Below are 15,157 nucleotides of genomic sequence, written 5' to 3'. Positions count from 1 at the left end.
TCTATGTCCTTTTTCATCAGCTATATCATCACTTTTAGCATTGTATGCAAAAAGATTCAACATTCGTCCTTCTTTTTCATCCCCATCACTCTCTGATTCTGAATCACTAAAGGTAACATTTGCCTTATTATTTCCTTTCACCATGTTTGGGCATTCAAATTTTAAATGTCCAATCCCTTTACATTCAAAGCACTTCATCTCCTTGTGCTTAACCATTGGACACTCAAGTTTGTAATGACCAAAACCACCACATTCAAGACATTGAATCTCTTTTCTCCGATCAGCTTTTTCTTTCTCAGATATATTTGGCCTAGAACAAGACCTCTCTGTAGCACATTGATTCCAACGAGCTAACCCTCGTCCATGTCCTTTTTCAACACGTTTGATAGCTTTTCCAAAGTTTATTGCCATCAAGGAAATGTTATCTTTTATCTCTTGCAACTGATCACTCCTGTCATGTGCCTTGAATGCAATTCCTTTACCATGAATTCTCAGTTATTCAGCAACTTCCATCTCCTCTGATTTTAGCATACCAATAAGATTCTCAAACTTCAAGGTGTCTATGGTGCCAGATACCCTCATAACTGCTTTATGAGCTGCATACTTAGAAGGTAGACATCTAATTAATTTCTTAACCAGCTTGGTATTTTTATAGATCTTACCAAGATTCTTTGCTTCATTAGCAATAACACTTAGTTTTGCACTAAACTGTGAAATTGACTCTTCTGGATCCATCCTTAAGACTTCAAATTGAGATGCAAATTGGTCGAATCTTGTTCTTTTGACACTTGAGTTTCCTTCATGAGTCTTCTGCAGAATGTCTCAAGCATCTTTAGCTGATTCACAACCTTGAACAAGCTTAAACTCATCATCATCAATAGCTCCAAAGATAACATTAAGAGCCCTAACATTGTTTTTAGACAAGTTCTTTTCTTCCACTGTCCAGCGTGCCTTAGGTTTAGTGATCTTGTCACCAGCTTCGGTTTTCTCATATGGAGGCTCCCAGCCTTCTTCAACAGCCGTCCAAGCATCCTCACCTAGATTACCGATCAACTAAACCATGCAGACCTTCCAACGACCATAGCTTTGTTCATCCAAGATCATAGCCCTTTGAAGCATCATCAACTCATTACCCGACTGCATCATTATCCCAAGATCTCAACCTGTAGCGAGTATAGAGCTCTCGTCGGTTGACCGCTCTGATACCAATTGTAAAAACGAAGATGCAGCCAATATTGAAAAGAACTTTTTTTTATTAAGAATCACTTAAATAATCTTACAAGATATGTTTAATCAGATTTACACACAGTCAACACGACTTGTCACTAACCAATTCTTAATCTAACCAAAATCTCTAAGAACCCTAAAAGCTTATTTGCTTAGTTCTCTAAAATTCTTCTTTAATGGCAAACAACATGTTAGCCCAATAACACAATATATAGGATATCTCCTATGACCTACTTTCCTATTAAAGGATAAGTCCAAATCTTCTTAATAGATATGATAATAACTTGTTCTCTAACCAAAGAGTCTCTAAAAGCACAGCCACGTCACTCGAAATCCGTTACGGTTTCTACGTGTGAACCTCTCTTCCAGAGTCCTACAGACCAGTCTTGTAGCAACCAATGTTTCATGCTTTCAATTGACGTGCACAGGAAGATTACGTTGTAGGGCGAGAGTTTCCACCGCCTTTGCCAACTGCTGGATCTGTTCTTGTAGAAGCGTGATTTCAGTGTCTGTCGCCACAGGTCAGGCCATGGCGTAGTGTTCCAAAGATGCTGAATATCAAAACAATTTTACTTATAGGGTTCCAAATGTAGGGTTTTAGTCGACCTAATTAGACTTTGGAAACAAGTTTAGTTGCCACGAAGTTATACTAAACAATTAATCTCAATAAAAATACGTTGGTTGCAACGAGAATTTTTAATGACTATACCAAATTTCCAAAATTGCAGTAAATATATTTCTTTTACTTGAAAGTATTGATCAAGGATGTGAGATCAGTAACAAGTGGTCTAGTGTCTGTACGACTGTTCGTACGACTGTCCGTACAGGTCACTAATGGGCTGTGATCCGTATAAGAGTGTGGTGAAACAGAGGCCCTATAGGTATCAAGACACATTGGAATAGAAGGATCTAGATGATGGTGATTGCAGGGTGTCTTAGAGAGAAGTCCCATGTTGTCTTGGTGAACGAGCTCAACGAGTCAAACAAGGCAACACAAGTCACTCTCAATATAAACGTTCTGTAACAAGTCCATGTTCTGTCCTTTTCATTCTTAATGTCTAGCAACGACTTCATGTGTAGTTGTAGTCTCTCTATATATATGGCTTGTAATTTACAATTGGGATAATCTAATCTAAGTATTCTATTCTTTGTTCTTTGCTCATTCTCTTTCATTCTCTGCACGATTCTACTTCTGCAACATGGTACCACAGCATGTTTTTCGATCCTTGATTGTCTAAACCTACTCTTTCTATACTCACTATTCTACTTGTTTACTCAGTATAATTCTTCTCATACTCTGTTTTGACGACAATCTCTATAGTTAAAACCTTGTTCAAAGACTCATACTACTTGAACATGGAGAACTCAAAACCACTTGTGTTACCAACTGTTCTTAAGGGGGGAACTATCTCCTGTGGTCAAGGACCACCAAAACCGCACTATGTGGCCATGGACTTTGGAGCCATATTGAAGGAACAAGAGCTCCAAAGAAAGCCACCAAAGAAGATGGTAGAGAAACTACCAAAGATGACGAAGATGAAGCTAACCTCGAAGAAGAAGCCAAATAGTTTCAAGAAGATCAGATTGTTCTCTCAATACTCCAAAACTCCCTTGATGCTCCCATTCTCGAAGCTTATTCGTACTGTGAAACTGCTAGTGAATTATGGGAGACACTGAAGAATGTATTTGGCAACATATCCAATCTTACTCGAGTCTTTGAAGTTAAGAAAGCTATCAATGACCTAACTCAAGAAGATATGGAGTTCAACCAGCACTTTGGCAAGTTTAGGTCTCTGTTGGCAGAATTCGAGATGCTCAGACCAAACACAATGGACCCGACGGTTCTTAATGAGAGAAGGGAACAAGATAAGGTCTTTGCTCTCCTCCTAACTCTCAATCCGACCTTTAATGACCTCATTAAGCATATCCTTCGGGCGGACAAACTACCTAGTCTCGACGATGTTTCCTCACAAATTCAGAAGGAACATGGCTCGCTCGGTTTGTTTACTGGAAATGGTGAACTTTCAATGGCAAACAAAAGAACCTATCGACATGATGAAAGAAGATCATAGGGAGGATGTGAGCATTGCAAGCGTATGAACCACACCAAAGATAAGTGTTGGTTTCTGCATCCTCATCTAAGACCAAGTATGACCAACAAGGAGCCCAGAGCCAGCATAACCAAAGTCAAAGATGAAAAAAGTGAAGCGGGTGCATCAAAGAATGGAGAAGGAATGGTGTCAGGAGATTATGTGAAGAAATCATACCTGGAAGCCTTCTTCAAATCTCTAGCTGCCAATAAAGACTTTGGTAAAACCTTTTTCACTCATAGTTCAAATAGGTCTCTTGTTGTTGACTCTGGTGCATCACACCACATGATTAGTAACTCAAACCTACTTGACAATATAAAACCGGCTAGAGGTAACGTTATAATAGCTAATGGTGATAGTATTCCATTTCAAGGAATTGGTAGTTTAAGGTTATTTCATAGAGAATCAAAGGCTTTCTACATGCCTAGGTTTACTTCCAATCTTCTCTCTGTTAAAAGGGCAACAACTGATCTAAACTGTTATGCTATATTTGGGCCTAATGATGTTATATTTCAGGATATTGAGTCTGGAAAATTACTTGGAGAAGGTGGTACCAAAGATGATCTTTACATCCTTGATGACACCTCACCAAGTGCTTCTAAATCTACCTCTGCTAGTTGTTTGAACGTTTCCTTTAATGCTATGTGGCATGCTAGATTAGGCCATTCTCACTCTCGAGCTCTTGAGTTAATGCTTCCTAATGTTTTGTTTGATCACACTTGATGTGAAGCTTGTATTCTCGGTAAACATTGTAAAACCGTTTTTCCTAAGTCTACTACTATCTATGAAAAATGCTTTGATCTAGTTCATTCAGATGTGTGGACATCACCATGCATATCTAGGGACAATAACAAGTACTTTGTGACGTTTATTGATGAGAAATCCAAATATATTTGGATTACTTTGCTTCCATCAAAAGATCGTGTGATTGATGCATTCATAAACTTTCAAAATTATGTATCTACCAATTTAATGCTAAGATCAAAGTATTTAGAACATATAAAGGAGGCGAATATACAAGTACTCGATTCAAAGAACACCTATCCAAACACAGCATTGTGCACCAATCAAGTTGCCCGTACACTCCGCAACAAAATGGAGTTGCAGAGAGCAAGAACATGCACTTGATGGAGGTTGCACGCTCAATGATGTTTCACACTAATGTTCCTAAAAGATACTGGGGAGATGCAGTGATGAAAACATGCTATCTCATCGACCGAATCCCAAAAAAAGTGTTAGGCGATGTGTCACCATTCGAGGTACTGAACACGGTAAAACCACCCATTAATCACCTAAAAGTATTCGGTTGTGTTTGTTTTGTGTTTATACCAGGAGAGATTCGAAACAAGTTGGAGGCTAAGAGCACCAAGTGCATGTTCCTCGGCTACTCAACCACACAAAAGGGATACAAATGCTTTGATCCCACCAACAACCGTATATTTGTATCAAGGGATGTTAAGTTTCTGGAAAACCAAGGCTACTTTGATAAAAGGGACTGGAGCGACTTGGAAAACTTGGCAACACCAACTGATAGATTGGCTAGTCTCAAGTTTTTTCTTGATCATCTTGGAGCCTCGTCAGGAATTGAAACATCACTGCAGATACAAGGCGACACGGCTCCCGAAAACGTAGAGGAAACCTCGACTGAGACTCCGGAGACTCCACAGAATCCACCTGCAGCTCTGCTCGACTTAACGGTCAGTGAGTCAGAGGGGGAGAATACAAATCCACCAGAAGAAGCAGAAGAGGTCGAGACAACTCACCAACCATTAAGACGTAGTGCTCGTACGAGACCTCCTATGTCTACTTGGAGAGATAAAGATTTTTACTATAACAATCAAGCCGTTGCTCATCCGACCCAAGCAGTATGTTCACTCTCACGACTACCAGCTGATCATCAAGTATTTCTTAACAAAATCGAGGAACATAGCATCCCAAACACATATGAGGAAGCTAAAGAAAGCAAAGAATGGTTAAATGCGGTAGACGATGAAGTGGGAGCCATGAAACGCAACCATACATGGGATGAAGCTGATCTTCCACCGGGAAAAAGGACAGTAAGCTCTAAATTGGTATTTACGATCAAATATCTGAGCAATGGAGATATTGAAAGATATAAGGCTCGACTGGTGGCGCGTGGATTCACACAAACGTATGGGGAAGACTACAAGGACACATTTGCACCAGTAGTCAAACTCCATACGGTAAGAGTTGTGTTATCTCTTGCTACTAATCTATCTTGGGAGTTATGGCAGATGGATGTCAAAAATGCCTTCTTACAAGGATAACTAGAAGAAGAGGTATATATGACACCTCCACCGGGTTTTGAAGGCACCGTCGCTCCTGGCAAGGTGTTACGACTGAGAAAAGCTACATATGGTCTCAAACAATCACCAAGAGCTTGGTACCACAAGCTAAGCACTACACTCTTAAATCATGGATTTAAGAAGTCTCACATGGATAATACTCTGTTTACTCTCCAAAGCGCCGAAGGTATTGTTGTTGTTCTCATTTATGTTGATGATTTAATCATCTCTAGAGACAACAAAGAAGGTATTAAATAGGTTAAGACTCATCTTAAGTCTGTTTTCGATATAAAAGATCTTGGAAAACTTAAATATTTCCTTGGGATTGAAGTATGTCGCTCTCCGAAGGGTCTATTCCTATCACAAAGAAAATATACTCTTAACTTGTTATATGAGATAGGAAAGCTAGGAGCTAAGCCAGTAGACACACCACTTCCTGATGGATACCAAGTTGAACGAAAGGGGGAGAGGAAAGATCCACCATATGAAGATCCCTCTCGCTACCTGCGACTTCTAGGTAAGCTAATATATTTGACTCTGACAAGACATGATCTTTGCTATGCTGTGAACCAGGTGAGTAAATATATGAAAGCTCCTACAACATATCATTTGAGCCTCTTGGAGAGAATCCTTCACTATCTTAAAGGAAGTCCTGGACAAGGCATTTGGATGGGAAAGAACACCAACACCGAACTTGTGGGCTATTGTGATGCTGATTGGGGTGGTGATAAGACGGATAGAAGATCTATAACAGGTTACTGCACTTTCATAGGAGGTAATCTAGTCATGTGGAAGACAAATAAGCAAAAGGTGGTCTCGATGTCAAGTGCAGAGTCAGAATATCGAGCAATGAGGAAGCTTACAATCGAGCTCACATGGCTAAAGGCACTACTCGAAGATTTAGGCATCACGACTTCCACTCCTATTACTATGCATTGTGATAATCAAGCAGCTATCCACATCGCAACCAACTCTGTATTTCATGAGAGAACCAAACACATCGAGTTAGACTGCCACAAAGTTCGAGAGAAGATTGAGGAAGGAGTCACTCTTCCCTGCTACACTCCGAGTGAAGATCAATTTGCTGATATCTTTACTAAGGCTGCAAGTCACAAGGTTTGCTCACATATCTATGGCAAACTTGGACTTGTGGACCTTACTCTTCCCTGATCACAAATCCTCTCTCCGTGATAATCACACTCTTTTTTCTTTGATATAGTTTTGTCCTACAAGGTTTTTTATATCGAGGTTTTTAACGAGATGATATGTCACGGAGGTCCAAGTTTGGCCATTACTTAGGCTAAACTTGAGGGGGAGTATTGATCAAGGATGTGAGATCAGTAACAAGTGGTCTAGTGTCCGTACGACTGTCCGTACAGGTCACTAATGGGCTGTGATCCGTATAAGAGTGTGGTGAAACAGAGGCCCTATAGGTATCAAGACACATTGGAATAGAAGGATCTAGATGATGGTGATTGCAGGATGTCTTAGAGAGAAGTCACATGTTGTCTTGGTGAACGAGCTCAACAAGTCAAACAAGGCAACACAAGTCGCTCTCAATATAAACGTTCTGTAACAAGTCCATGTTCTGTCCTTTTCATTCTTAATATCTAGCAACGGCTTCATGTGTAGTTGTAGTCTCTCTATATATATGGCTTGTAATTTATAATTGGGATAATCAAATCTAAGTATTCTATTCTTTGTTCTTTGCTCATTCTCTTTCATTCTCTGCGCGATTCTACTTCCGCAATTCTAACAGAAAGAACTCTGTTTTCTGTATTTTGGATAAGAACATAATTTATTTAATTGATTTTCTTATAAGTGATGATAATTAAACTATAGATGTAATAGGAAAGAGAGAGAATTTTTTTTTAGAAAACACAAGGTTGGCTTATTCTTCTTCTTCTTCTTCATTTTGGGTTTTAAGGTTTCCATATTTGACATGCATTGGCCAGTGCCATCATTATATTTTTGAGAATAGATTGATTTTTGAAAATTTGTTTTAGGGATAATAGATAATTTTTTTTATCTTAGCTTTATATTAAAGTGTGAGTTAAATTTACATGTTAAATGGATTTAATTTGTGGTTTAATTGGAAATAATTTTTTCAGTTTTATATTTATGAGTTAAACTTATATGATTGAGTGTGTTTTAGTTGTGGTTTAATTGAACTTTTTTTCAGTTTTATATTAAATTGTGAGTTAAATGTATATGACAAAATGTGTTTTATTTATTGTTCAATTGGAAATATTTTTTTTTGTTTAAAAACTGAAAAAAATGAATATGAACAAATATGAAGTCAACATTTTAATGCATGACAATAATTTTGAATGTTTTGTTTGTTAACCTTAAATACAATCTAAAATTTGTTAAAGGGTAATATTTAATGTATATATATTTGTGGTTTACCGAAAGTTAAGATGTTTTAAAAAATATGGTTATAGCCATTTGTAATCTATACATAAAATTTAATGCAAATTATAGGAAACTGAATATATAATTTTAAATTATTAATTTTTGTTTAATGAAATTAGATTATATTCAAAATTATAAAAATAAAGTTGAGTGGACAAATGTCAATTATGTAGAATGCCAAATGTCACATTCTCATGCAAAGTTTTAGGAAAACCTTACTTTATTATATAAGAAAGGAAATTGAATATATAATTTTAAATTATTAATTTTTGTTTAATGAAATTGGATTATATTCAAAATTATAAAAATAAGAATGACTGATGTCAATTATGTAGAATGCCAAATATCACATTCTCATGCAAAGTTTTAGGAAAACTTTACTTTATTATATAAGATATATTGTATATATCTTTTTATATGGAAAACGGCAATTAGAAAAGACCTTAACAAATACATCACTAGGAAATAGGAATTATCAAAATATATTATATTTTTTGGTTAAGAAAACATATAAAAATTGTCAACCCAATTCCTAAAGAGAAAAGGATTGTTTAACTCTATATAAACAACATAGCGCTCCCTTAACTTCTCACCAACCCAAACTCAAAACTTCATAAAATCTCTTACAAAGTTGTTTTCTTTAATTGCTGGTTAATTCTCTTGTTTCAAACAACAATTCATCATGGCTTTGATCAAAAGTAACGTCTTCTTTACTTCTTTGCTGATTCTTGTTGCACTTTTTGGAGGTGCCATTGGAGGAACCGTTCACAAAGTGGGTGACTCCAAAGGATGGACGATTAGCGTTGATTACGATGCATGGGCATCTTCAAAAACTTTTCATGTGGGAGACTCTTTGGTCTTCGAATACACTAAAGGTTCCCATGACGTCACTGAAGTCACTCACAATGATTTTCAGCTGTGTGAAACGTCTAACCCGCTAACAAGATATGAGACCGGGTCTGATACCATCGTTCTAACCAAGCCAGGACTCCAACAATTCCTATGCGGAATTCCTAGTCACTGCTACTTGGGACAGAAGCTTCAAATCCATGTCTTACCGGCCTCATTAGGACCCATCGCTGCTCCGGTACCTGGACCGGTCCGATCACCAAGCTCTTCTTCGTCACGTTCACCGTTGGCTGATTCACCGGTTAAGAGTGCTCCACAGTATCAGATGGGACCGTCACCAGCTCCACTTAGCGCAGCTTCAAAGTCTAGTGTTTGGATCGGACTCTGCGTCCTTCCTTTACTTTCTCTAATTTTCATATTAGTTTGATAGATTCACAGACGTTTTGTTTTTTGGCTTTTGGTTTATGGTTCTACGGTAAAACTTCTATAAATTAATAATGTTGGGACCATGAAAACCTATTAAGTTATAGAGGTTTTAATTTCTCGATAAATTAATAATTATTAATTTATAAAGATACTTTCCTAATTTGATTAAAAATATTAAAAATAAGATTCAATCGTTACAACTAATATTTTTATAAATTCAATTACAAAGAAAATAACAATTATCATGTTTTAAAGATATCACTCAAAGATTTTTATATATCTTAAATAATAAAAATTTTAAAAATGAACTCTAGTAAAAATTAATGTGTATATATATACATATATTTAGATAATTTTATATAATTATTAATTTATATTATTGATGAAACCAAGGGTTTTCAGAAAAATTATTATCTTATTATATTATCGATTAGTGTCTAAAATTATACTAGTCCTAATTTGGAACCAGATAAATTTATTAATTTATAGATATTATTAATTTATCAAATATTAATTTATAGAAGTTCTATTGTACTTGTCAGTTTTATCAGTTCCGTACGAACGTTTCAGACTATGACTTTTAAGTTTTTTTTTTTTTTTGTTCCTTGAGTGGTTTTGTTTACTTCAACATAACAAGCGACACATTTTCTTTTTAGCTTCCGTATGTTCACATAAATTTTTCTATATTTTTGATAAATAATTTTGATATTACGTACAATTTGCAAACTCGGCAAACAATTAGGCAATTATATATATATATCATGCGTTATAAAGGAAACAAAGTATTTATGAATTAAGAAAAGATGAGAAATATAGATATTCGTACGTAACCGAGCATGCCATACATTGCGACAAACTACGTACTCCTGATCATCAATTTTATGGATTAGAGATCTTGTGATGTGTAAACTTAAACTGGAATCGAGATTGTTACTCGAATACTCAAACCTATTTAATATTATTACAATTTTTTTCAACCCAAAAAATAGTATATATGTTATAATTTATTTAATCTTTATAAATAGTTTAATTTTGTGTAAATAAAATTCAGAGTAGAAAACTATATGAATGTGAAAAAAGAAAAGCAAAAATAAAATTCACTATTGGATATATCGATGACTTAGCTTGTGTCATAATATTCAAGTCGGAGCGAGAGGGACGTGGACAAATCAAAACACTATTTATTAAAATCACAATCCTAAAAGAAAAAGATTTATGTGAAGCCTCTATGACTCTATCTAGTAGTATCTCTCTGTATATTAGACGCACAAATCTAAACAGTTTCCTCACAATAGAAAATCTTTATACTTCATCTCTTTTTCATTCTTTTACCACGTCTCCATCAAGGAAAGAAGAAGCATCAATCATGAAGAACACAATTATGGGTTTGTTAATCGTGGCACTGTCATTAATTGGGTTAGTTCGTGCATGCTACATCGTTTTACGAAGTTGGAGACTCCAACGGATGGACAACAACGATGGGCCTTGATTACTACAAGAGGTGGTCTACTTCTAAAACTTTCTACCTCGGAGATTCACTCATCTTTCAATACAACAAGGCTCTCCACAACGTGATGGAAGTGAGTTCCCAAGATTTCGAGTCGTGCAACCCTAATTCACCTCTGACCACATACCAATCCCAGTATGAACCGGGTTTGCTTAATAGAACCGGTCACTTCTATTTCATATGCGGTGTGCCTGGTCACTGTGAATCTGGTCAAAAGCTTGACGTCCTAGTCATGCCTGCGTCTCTAGATAAGATTACTCCCAGTCCCATTAATCAACCAGACAACAGATCTTCTTCTAATCCTGAACCTAATCCTAGTCCTACGCCTATAGAGGATCCTCTTGAGGTTCTTCCAGTAGATGATGCAACGATCGCAACGCTTCCTCACAATGCAGCCTCAAGTCCTTGTGTGTGGAGAGGCTTAGGCATGCTCTCCTTCTTTATCCTAAAAACCCTAGTATTTGTTTGAGGACTTTTTTTTTTTTTTCAAGTATTATTTTGGCTTTTTTAGGATTTACTATGTGTTTATTTAGTTTGTTATTTTCCTATGGCTTGACAAATGTTTACTATGTGTTTAATTTTGTTACTTCTTCAAAGATTGATTATTTCCCTATATAGAGAAACAACCGATCTGCCTTATTTCTTCTTCAATACATCTTCATTACCAATAAAAGCATCACCTGCTTTTTACCCGCACTTACTTAATTTATTCTTATGTACAAATACACTTTGCACTTTGATGTTCATAGTGTTGTATGGTATTTGTTAATTGTCATCACTATTTTTCATATATATATATATATATATATTTGGGTATAAAAATAGAGAAAACAAGCGTTCCATTATTTATTAATAACAAAAAAAATATCAGCACAACTTCGCCGTGGTCCCCCGGTTAAAGCTGCCAAATTCACCTCCTATGCTTCAAATCAAACCACAAAAAACTGTCTTGCAAGATCCATCACGTGAATAGCCCATCGTAGTTTCCACATCTCCCTAAGTTTCCTACTTAAGATTGAGATTGAGATATTCTTCCTAAAACCTTTACAATCACGCATTGCTTGCATAAACCATTCATACATCTAATATCTCTATCCCTATTGTAATTATTGATTAACTGGGAACTCAGAACTCAACCCTGCTTCCACAAACTCATCATCCAAAATATTGTCTCTGATGACAACCTACCAACTATAGGTTTACCGTAAAATCACACTTTATTTCAATGTTTTAATTTATTAAAAAAGCAAATGATAATTGATTAAGAAATGTACAAATCATGTTACTGTAGATCCAGAGACAAGTTTATAGCATATGTCACGATCAACCCGTTCTAACGAGCGAAAGAATAATAATAACAAATCGAGGTGAGCTCACATAGAGGTACTCTCCTACGATTTTTGCATACCTTTGAAAAAGTTCGTCCATTACATTCTCCCCAAATATAGGTTCTAGCATCGGCTCGGCCACAGCTCTGATGGTATTAGAAAATCTTCGTCCACTAGCTAGGGATTCGGGTTTGGACCGTACTACTAGGTTATAACTCTCCTCATTGATACTCTTACCTTCCCAATCAATTGGACTTATTTCAAGCCGATCGATTGAAAATGACCCTTCTTTCTCTATCACCATTATCAGTTCTTCGGAGCTTGCAGCATAGTAAGGAGTATTAAAAGCATTGATCTTTTCTTCTTCGACAATACCCTTAGATAAAGAAGATACCTTTTAGTTATATGGCTTATTAAGTATTGAACTTATATCCTTGTCATCAAATAAAATGAAATTAAACTTGGTTGAGATATATCATCTATTGGTCCGATACTATTATGATTGGGGCATTGGGCTAACAATCGATCTAATAAACTAGTCACTAGACGTTTTAGAGCAAAGCCAAGAATAGTTTGATCGTATTGTAGAAAATCGCAGGAGATAATCAGGAAAACTCTATGCTACAATTGTTAAGTTCTTAAATACATATATATTTTACAAATACCTTGATATTTTGATACATAAATCAAGAAATTATATTATAAGTTGTGGCAAATAAATTATAATTAATATCACATATTAACAAATAGAATAATTCCCAATAGAATTAGGTTAATAATTTAATAAACTAAAAATATTTTCAATTAAATGATTTTTTTAATATACAAACAAATTTATATTTTAGGGGGTTTGGGGAAAGGGAGATTTTGACGTATACATATTTTACATGATACGTTTAGAAGTTTTATATTTTTCATTTTTAAATATTTTAATAAATTTATGATTGACATGTGTTAATGTCTAATTAATACAATTGACATGTGTTAATATCTAATTAATATAATTGATGATATAGTATATATCAAAGCTATTTGTAGATTGTATGTATCAATTTTCTCTACATAAATTGACTAATTTCAATACTTTGAAAAAAAATTTGACTAAAAAAATAAATAAAGCTCAACAAATTTGGGAAGAACACATGGGCCACATTACTAGGCCTTTGTTGGTCATGTAACGTGCCAGGGTCAGATCCTTGTAGATTAATATGGGCTATTTATAACCCTATGGCTATGAGACTATTTATTTACATGTTGGTTCTAATGAAAGGTAAAAATATATACACCACCATACCTCTTTGGCCATGGAGATAAGAGCTTGAGCTAGGAGTTCCCATTGATAGCAACTCTCGTCGGTTGTAGGATCCTGTGTGCTTCTACCGAATAGTGATAAATACATTCGGCCTCCAGGGACCAACTCGTTGGACCGTGATTCCAGAAAGGCCGAGAAATCAGTTTGGAATTGAAGAGCATAAGCTTTATGTGCACTCTTAGGCCTTGTCTTTGATATGTATATTTTCCCTACGTTGTATAACTCAGCTGAATTAACGCCATCTTCCTTCTCAGCCTCACCACATGGAACCTTAATATATGATAATACAACTTGTTAGCATTTTCTATTTACCGTATAATGAGTGATATTTTTGATAAAATTATGTGGACCACATTCGTAATATCTTGTGTATGTATATGAACCACTTGGAATCTGAATTTCTTCTTTTTTTTTTTGGTTGTATTATTGTATGATTTCATAAATGAGAAAAATTGCCACGCAATAAAAGGCATTGATTTTAGGCTCTTACATCTCTTTAGGCCCGAAACCAGATATGTATTTAATTTTTTTATTGTGAATTAAAAATTGTCACAACGATGATATTCCGGCCACAACTAAAAATTGACAATTCATTTTTCCAGAGTGCTAGTTTGCATTTTTAAAAACACTAACTTTTTTTTAAAAAATGTTATATGTTCGTAACTATACTAATAAGTGAAATTCCGCATATAGAAACAGTACACACCTGAGACAACCAGTGTAAACTAGAAGACGAATGAACAAAATGAAGGCTCCGGCGAGGAAACAAACGTCCGTGAAAGGTGCCAGGGACCGCCGACACAAAACACGATTCTCCTCCTCCACAACCGAGCCCTAAACCCTCCTTTTTACTATTAAGCCGGTTGTAAAACTCCGCCGAAGAAGCAAAGAGGTGATTGAAGTCATTACTAGGGAGATCGTTGAGAGAGACTCTGTACTCAGGGACCGGGCCGTCGAGGTCAAGACACAAGTTTTGGATTGTGTCGATAATGTTGGAGATGGACAAGAGACTGTTCGGACCGGTGGAGCAGCCTAAGTCGGCGATCCCAATGCTTAAAATTTCCGGATTGCTTACATTAGCTTCTTCAAGGCCTCGTCCATAACCCTTCTGCCTAGAGATATTATGTTGCGCTGCGTAATAACAAAATCACTATATGTTTGTTACTATAATTTTTGTTCGAGAACCAACATGTTTAAGATATAGAATTTATCACTCGTATATATATATATATATATATATGTGTGTACACATGAAAACAAAACATATTATTTATCTTTTTGATAAAACAAAATCGACCTGAGCGGTGGAGTTCTTGGCATAACTGTTTTCACCGTTTCCTTTGTTCATGTGAAGAACTCGCATTACTTCCATCTCTTTTTATTATGTTTCTTTCCTTTTGATGAAGCAGAAGGTTAATGAATATAGTAATGTTGGGTCGATATATATTAGAAAAGAGGTGTTTGTAGATATTACTTTTTTTTTTGGTAACCACATGCATCTTATATGGACGTACGTTAATTACATTTCTCTTTCTACACATTTATACGACGGTCCCTTTTACGATTTTTTCTCTATATTTTCAAGTTTCAACTATGTTAAACGGTATCCACACGCAGTTAACTAATTAAATTTGGTTGATGAAAAATTGAGTAAATTCTAATGGGTTTATGTTTTTACTCCGCGCTAAACTTGATAA

General features: G+C 35.7%; 2 protein-coding genes and 1 pseudogene across 2 annotated transcripts; 2 read left to right on the top strand and 1 right to left on the bottom strand.

Annotated features, from left to right (window-relative positions):
- LOC104704329 (mavicyanin-like) lies at positions 8,615 to 9,333 on the top strand. The gene has a single exon (XM_010420438.2). The coding sequence runs from the start codon at positions 8,721 to 8,723 to the stop codon at positions 9,312 to 9,314; it is 594 nt and encodes a 197-aa protein (XP_010418740.1). The 5' UTR covers positions 8,615 to 8,720; the 3' UTR covers positions 9,315 to 9,333.
- On the top strand, positions 10,792 to 11,289 carry LOC104704328 (mavicyanin-like). Its single transcript, XM_010420437.1, has one exon. The coding sequence runs from the start codon at positions 10,792 to 10,794 to the stop codon at positions 11,287 to 11,289; it is 498 nt and encodes a 165-aa protein (XP_010418739.1).
- On the bottom strand, positions 12,055 to 14,932 carry LOC104700368 (annotated as a pseudogene).

Source organism: Camelina sativa, chromosome 7, assembly GCF_000633955.1.
Source record: "Camelina sativa cultivar DH55 chromosome 7, Cs, whole genome shotgun sequence".
In the NCBI taxonomy this organism is placed as follows: Eukaryota; Viridiplantae; Streptophyta; class Magnoliopsida; order Brassicales; family Brassicaceae; genus Camelina; species Camelina sativa.
The sequence above is the reverse complement of the archived record's forward strand: the minus strand, read 5'-3'. Positions and strand labels throughout refer to the sequence as shown.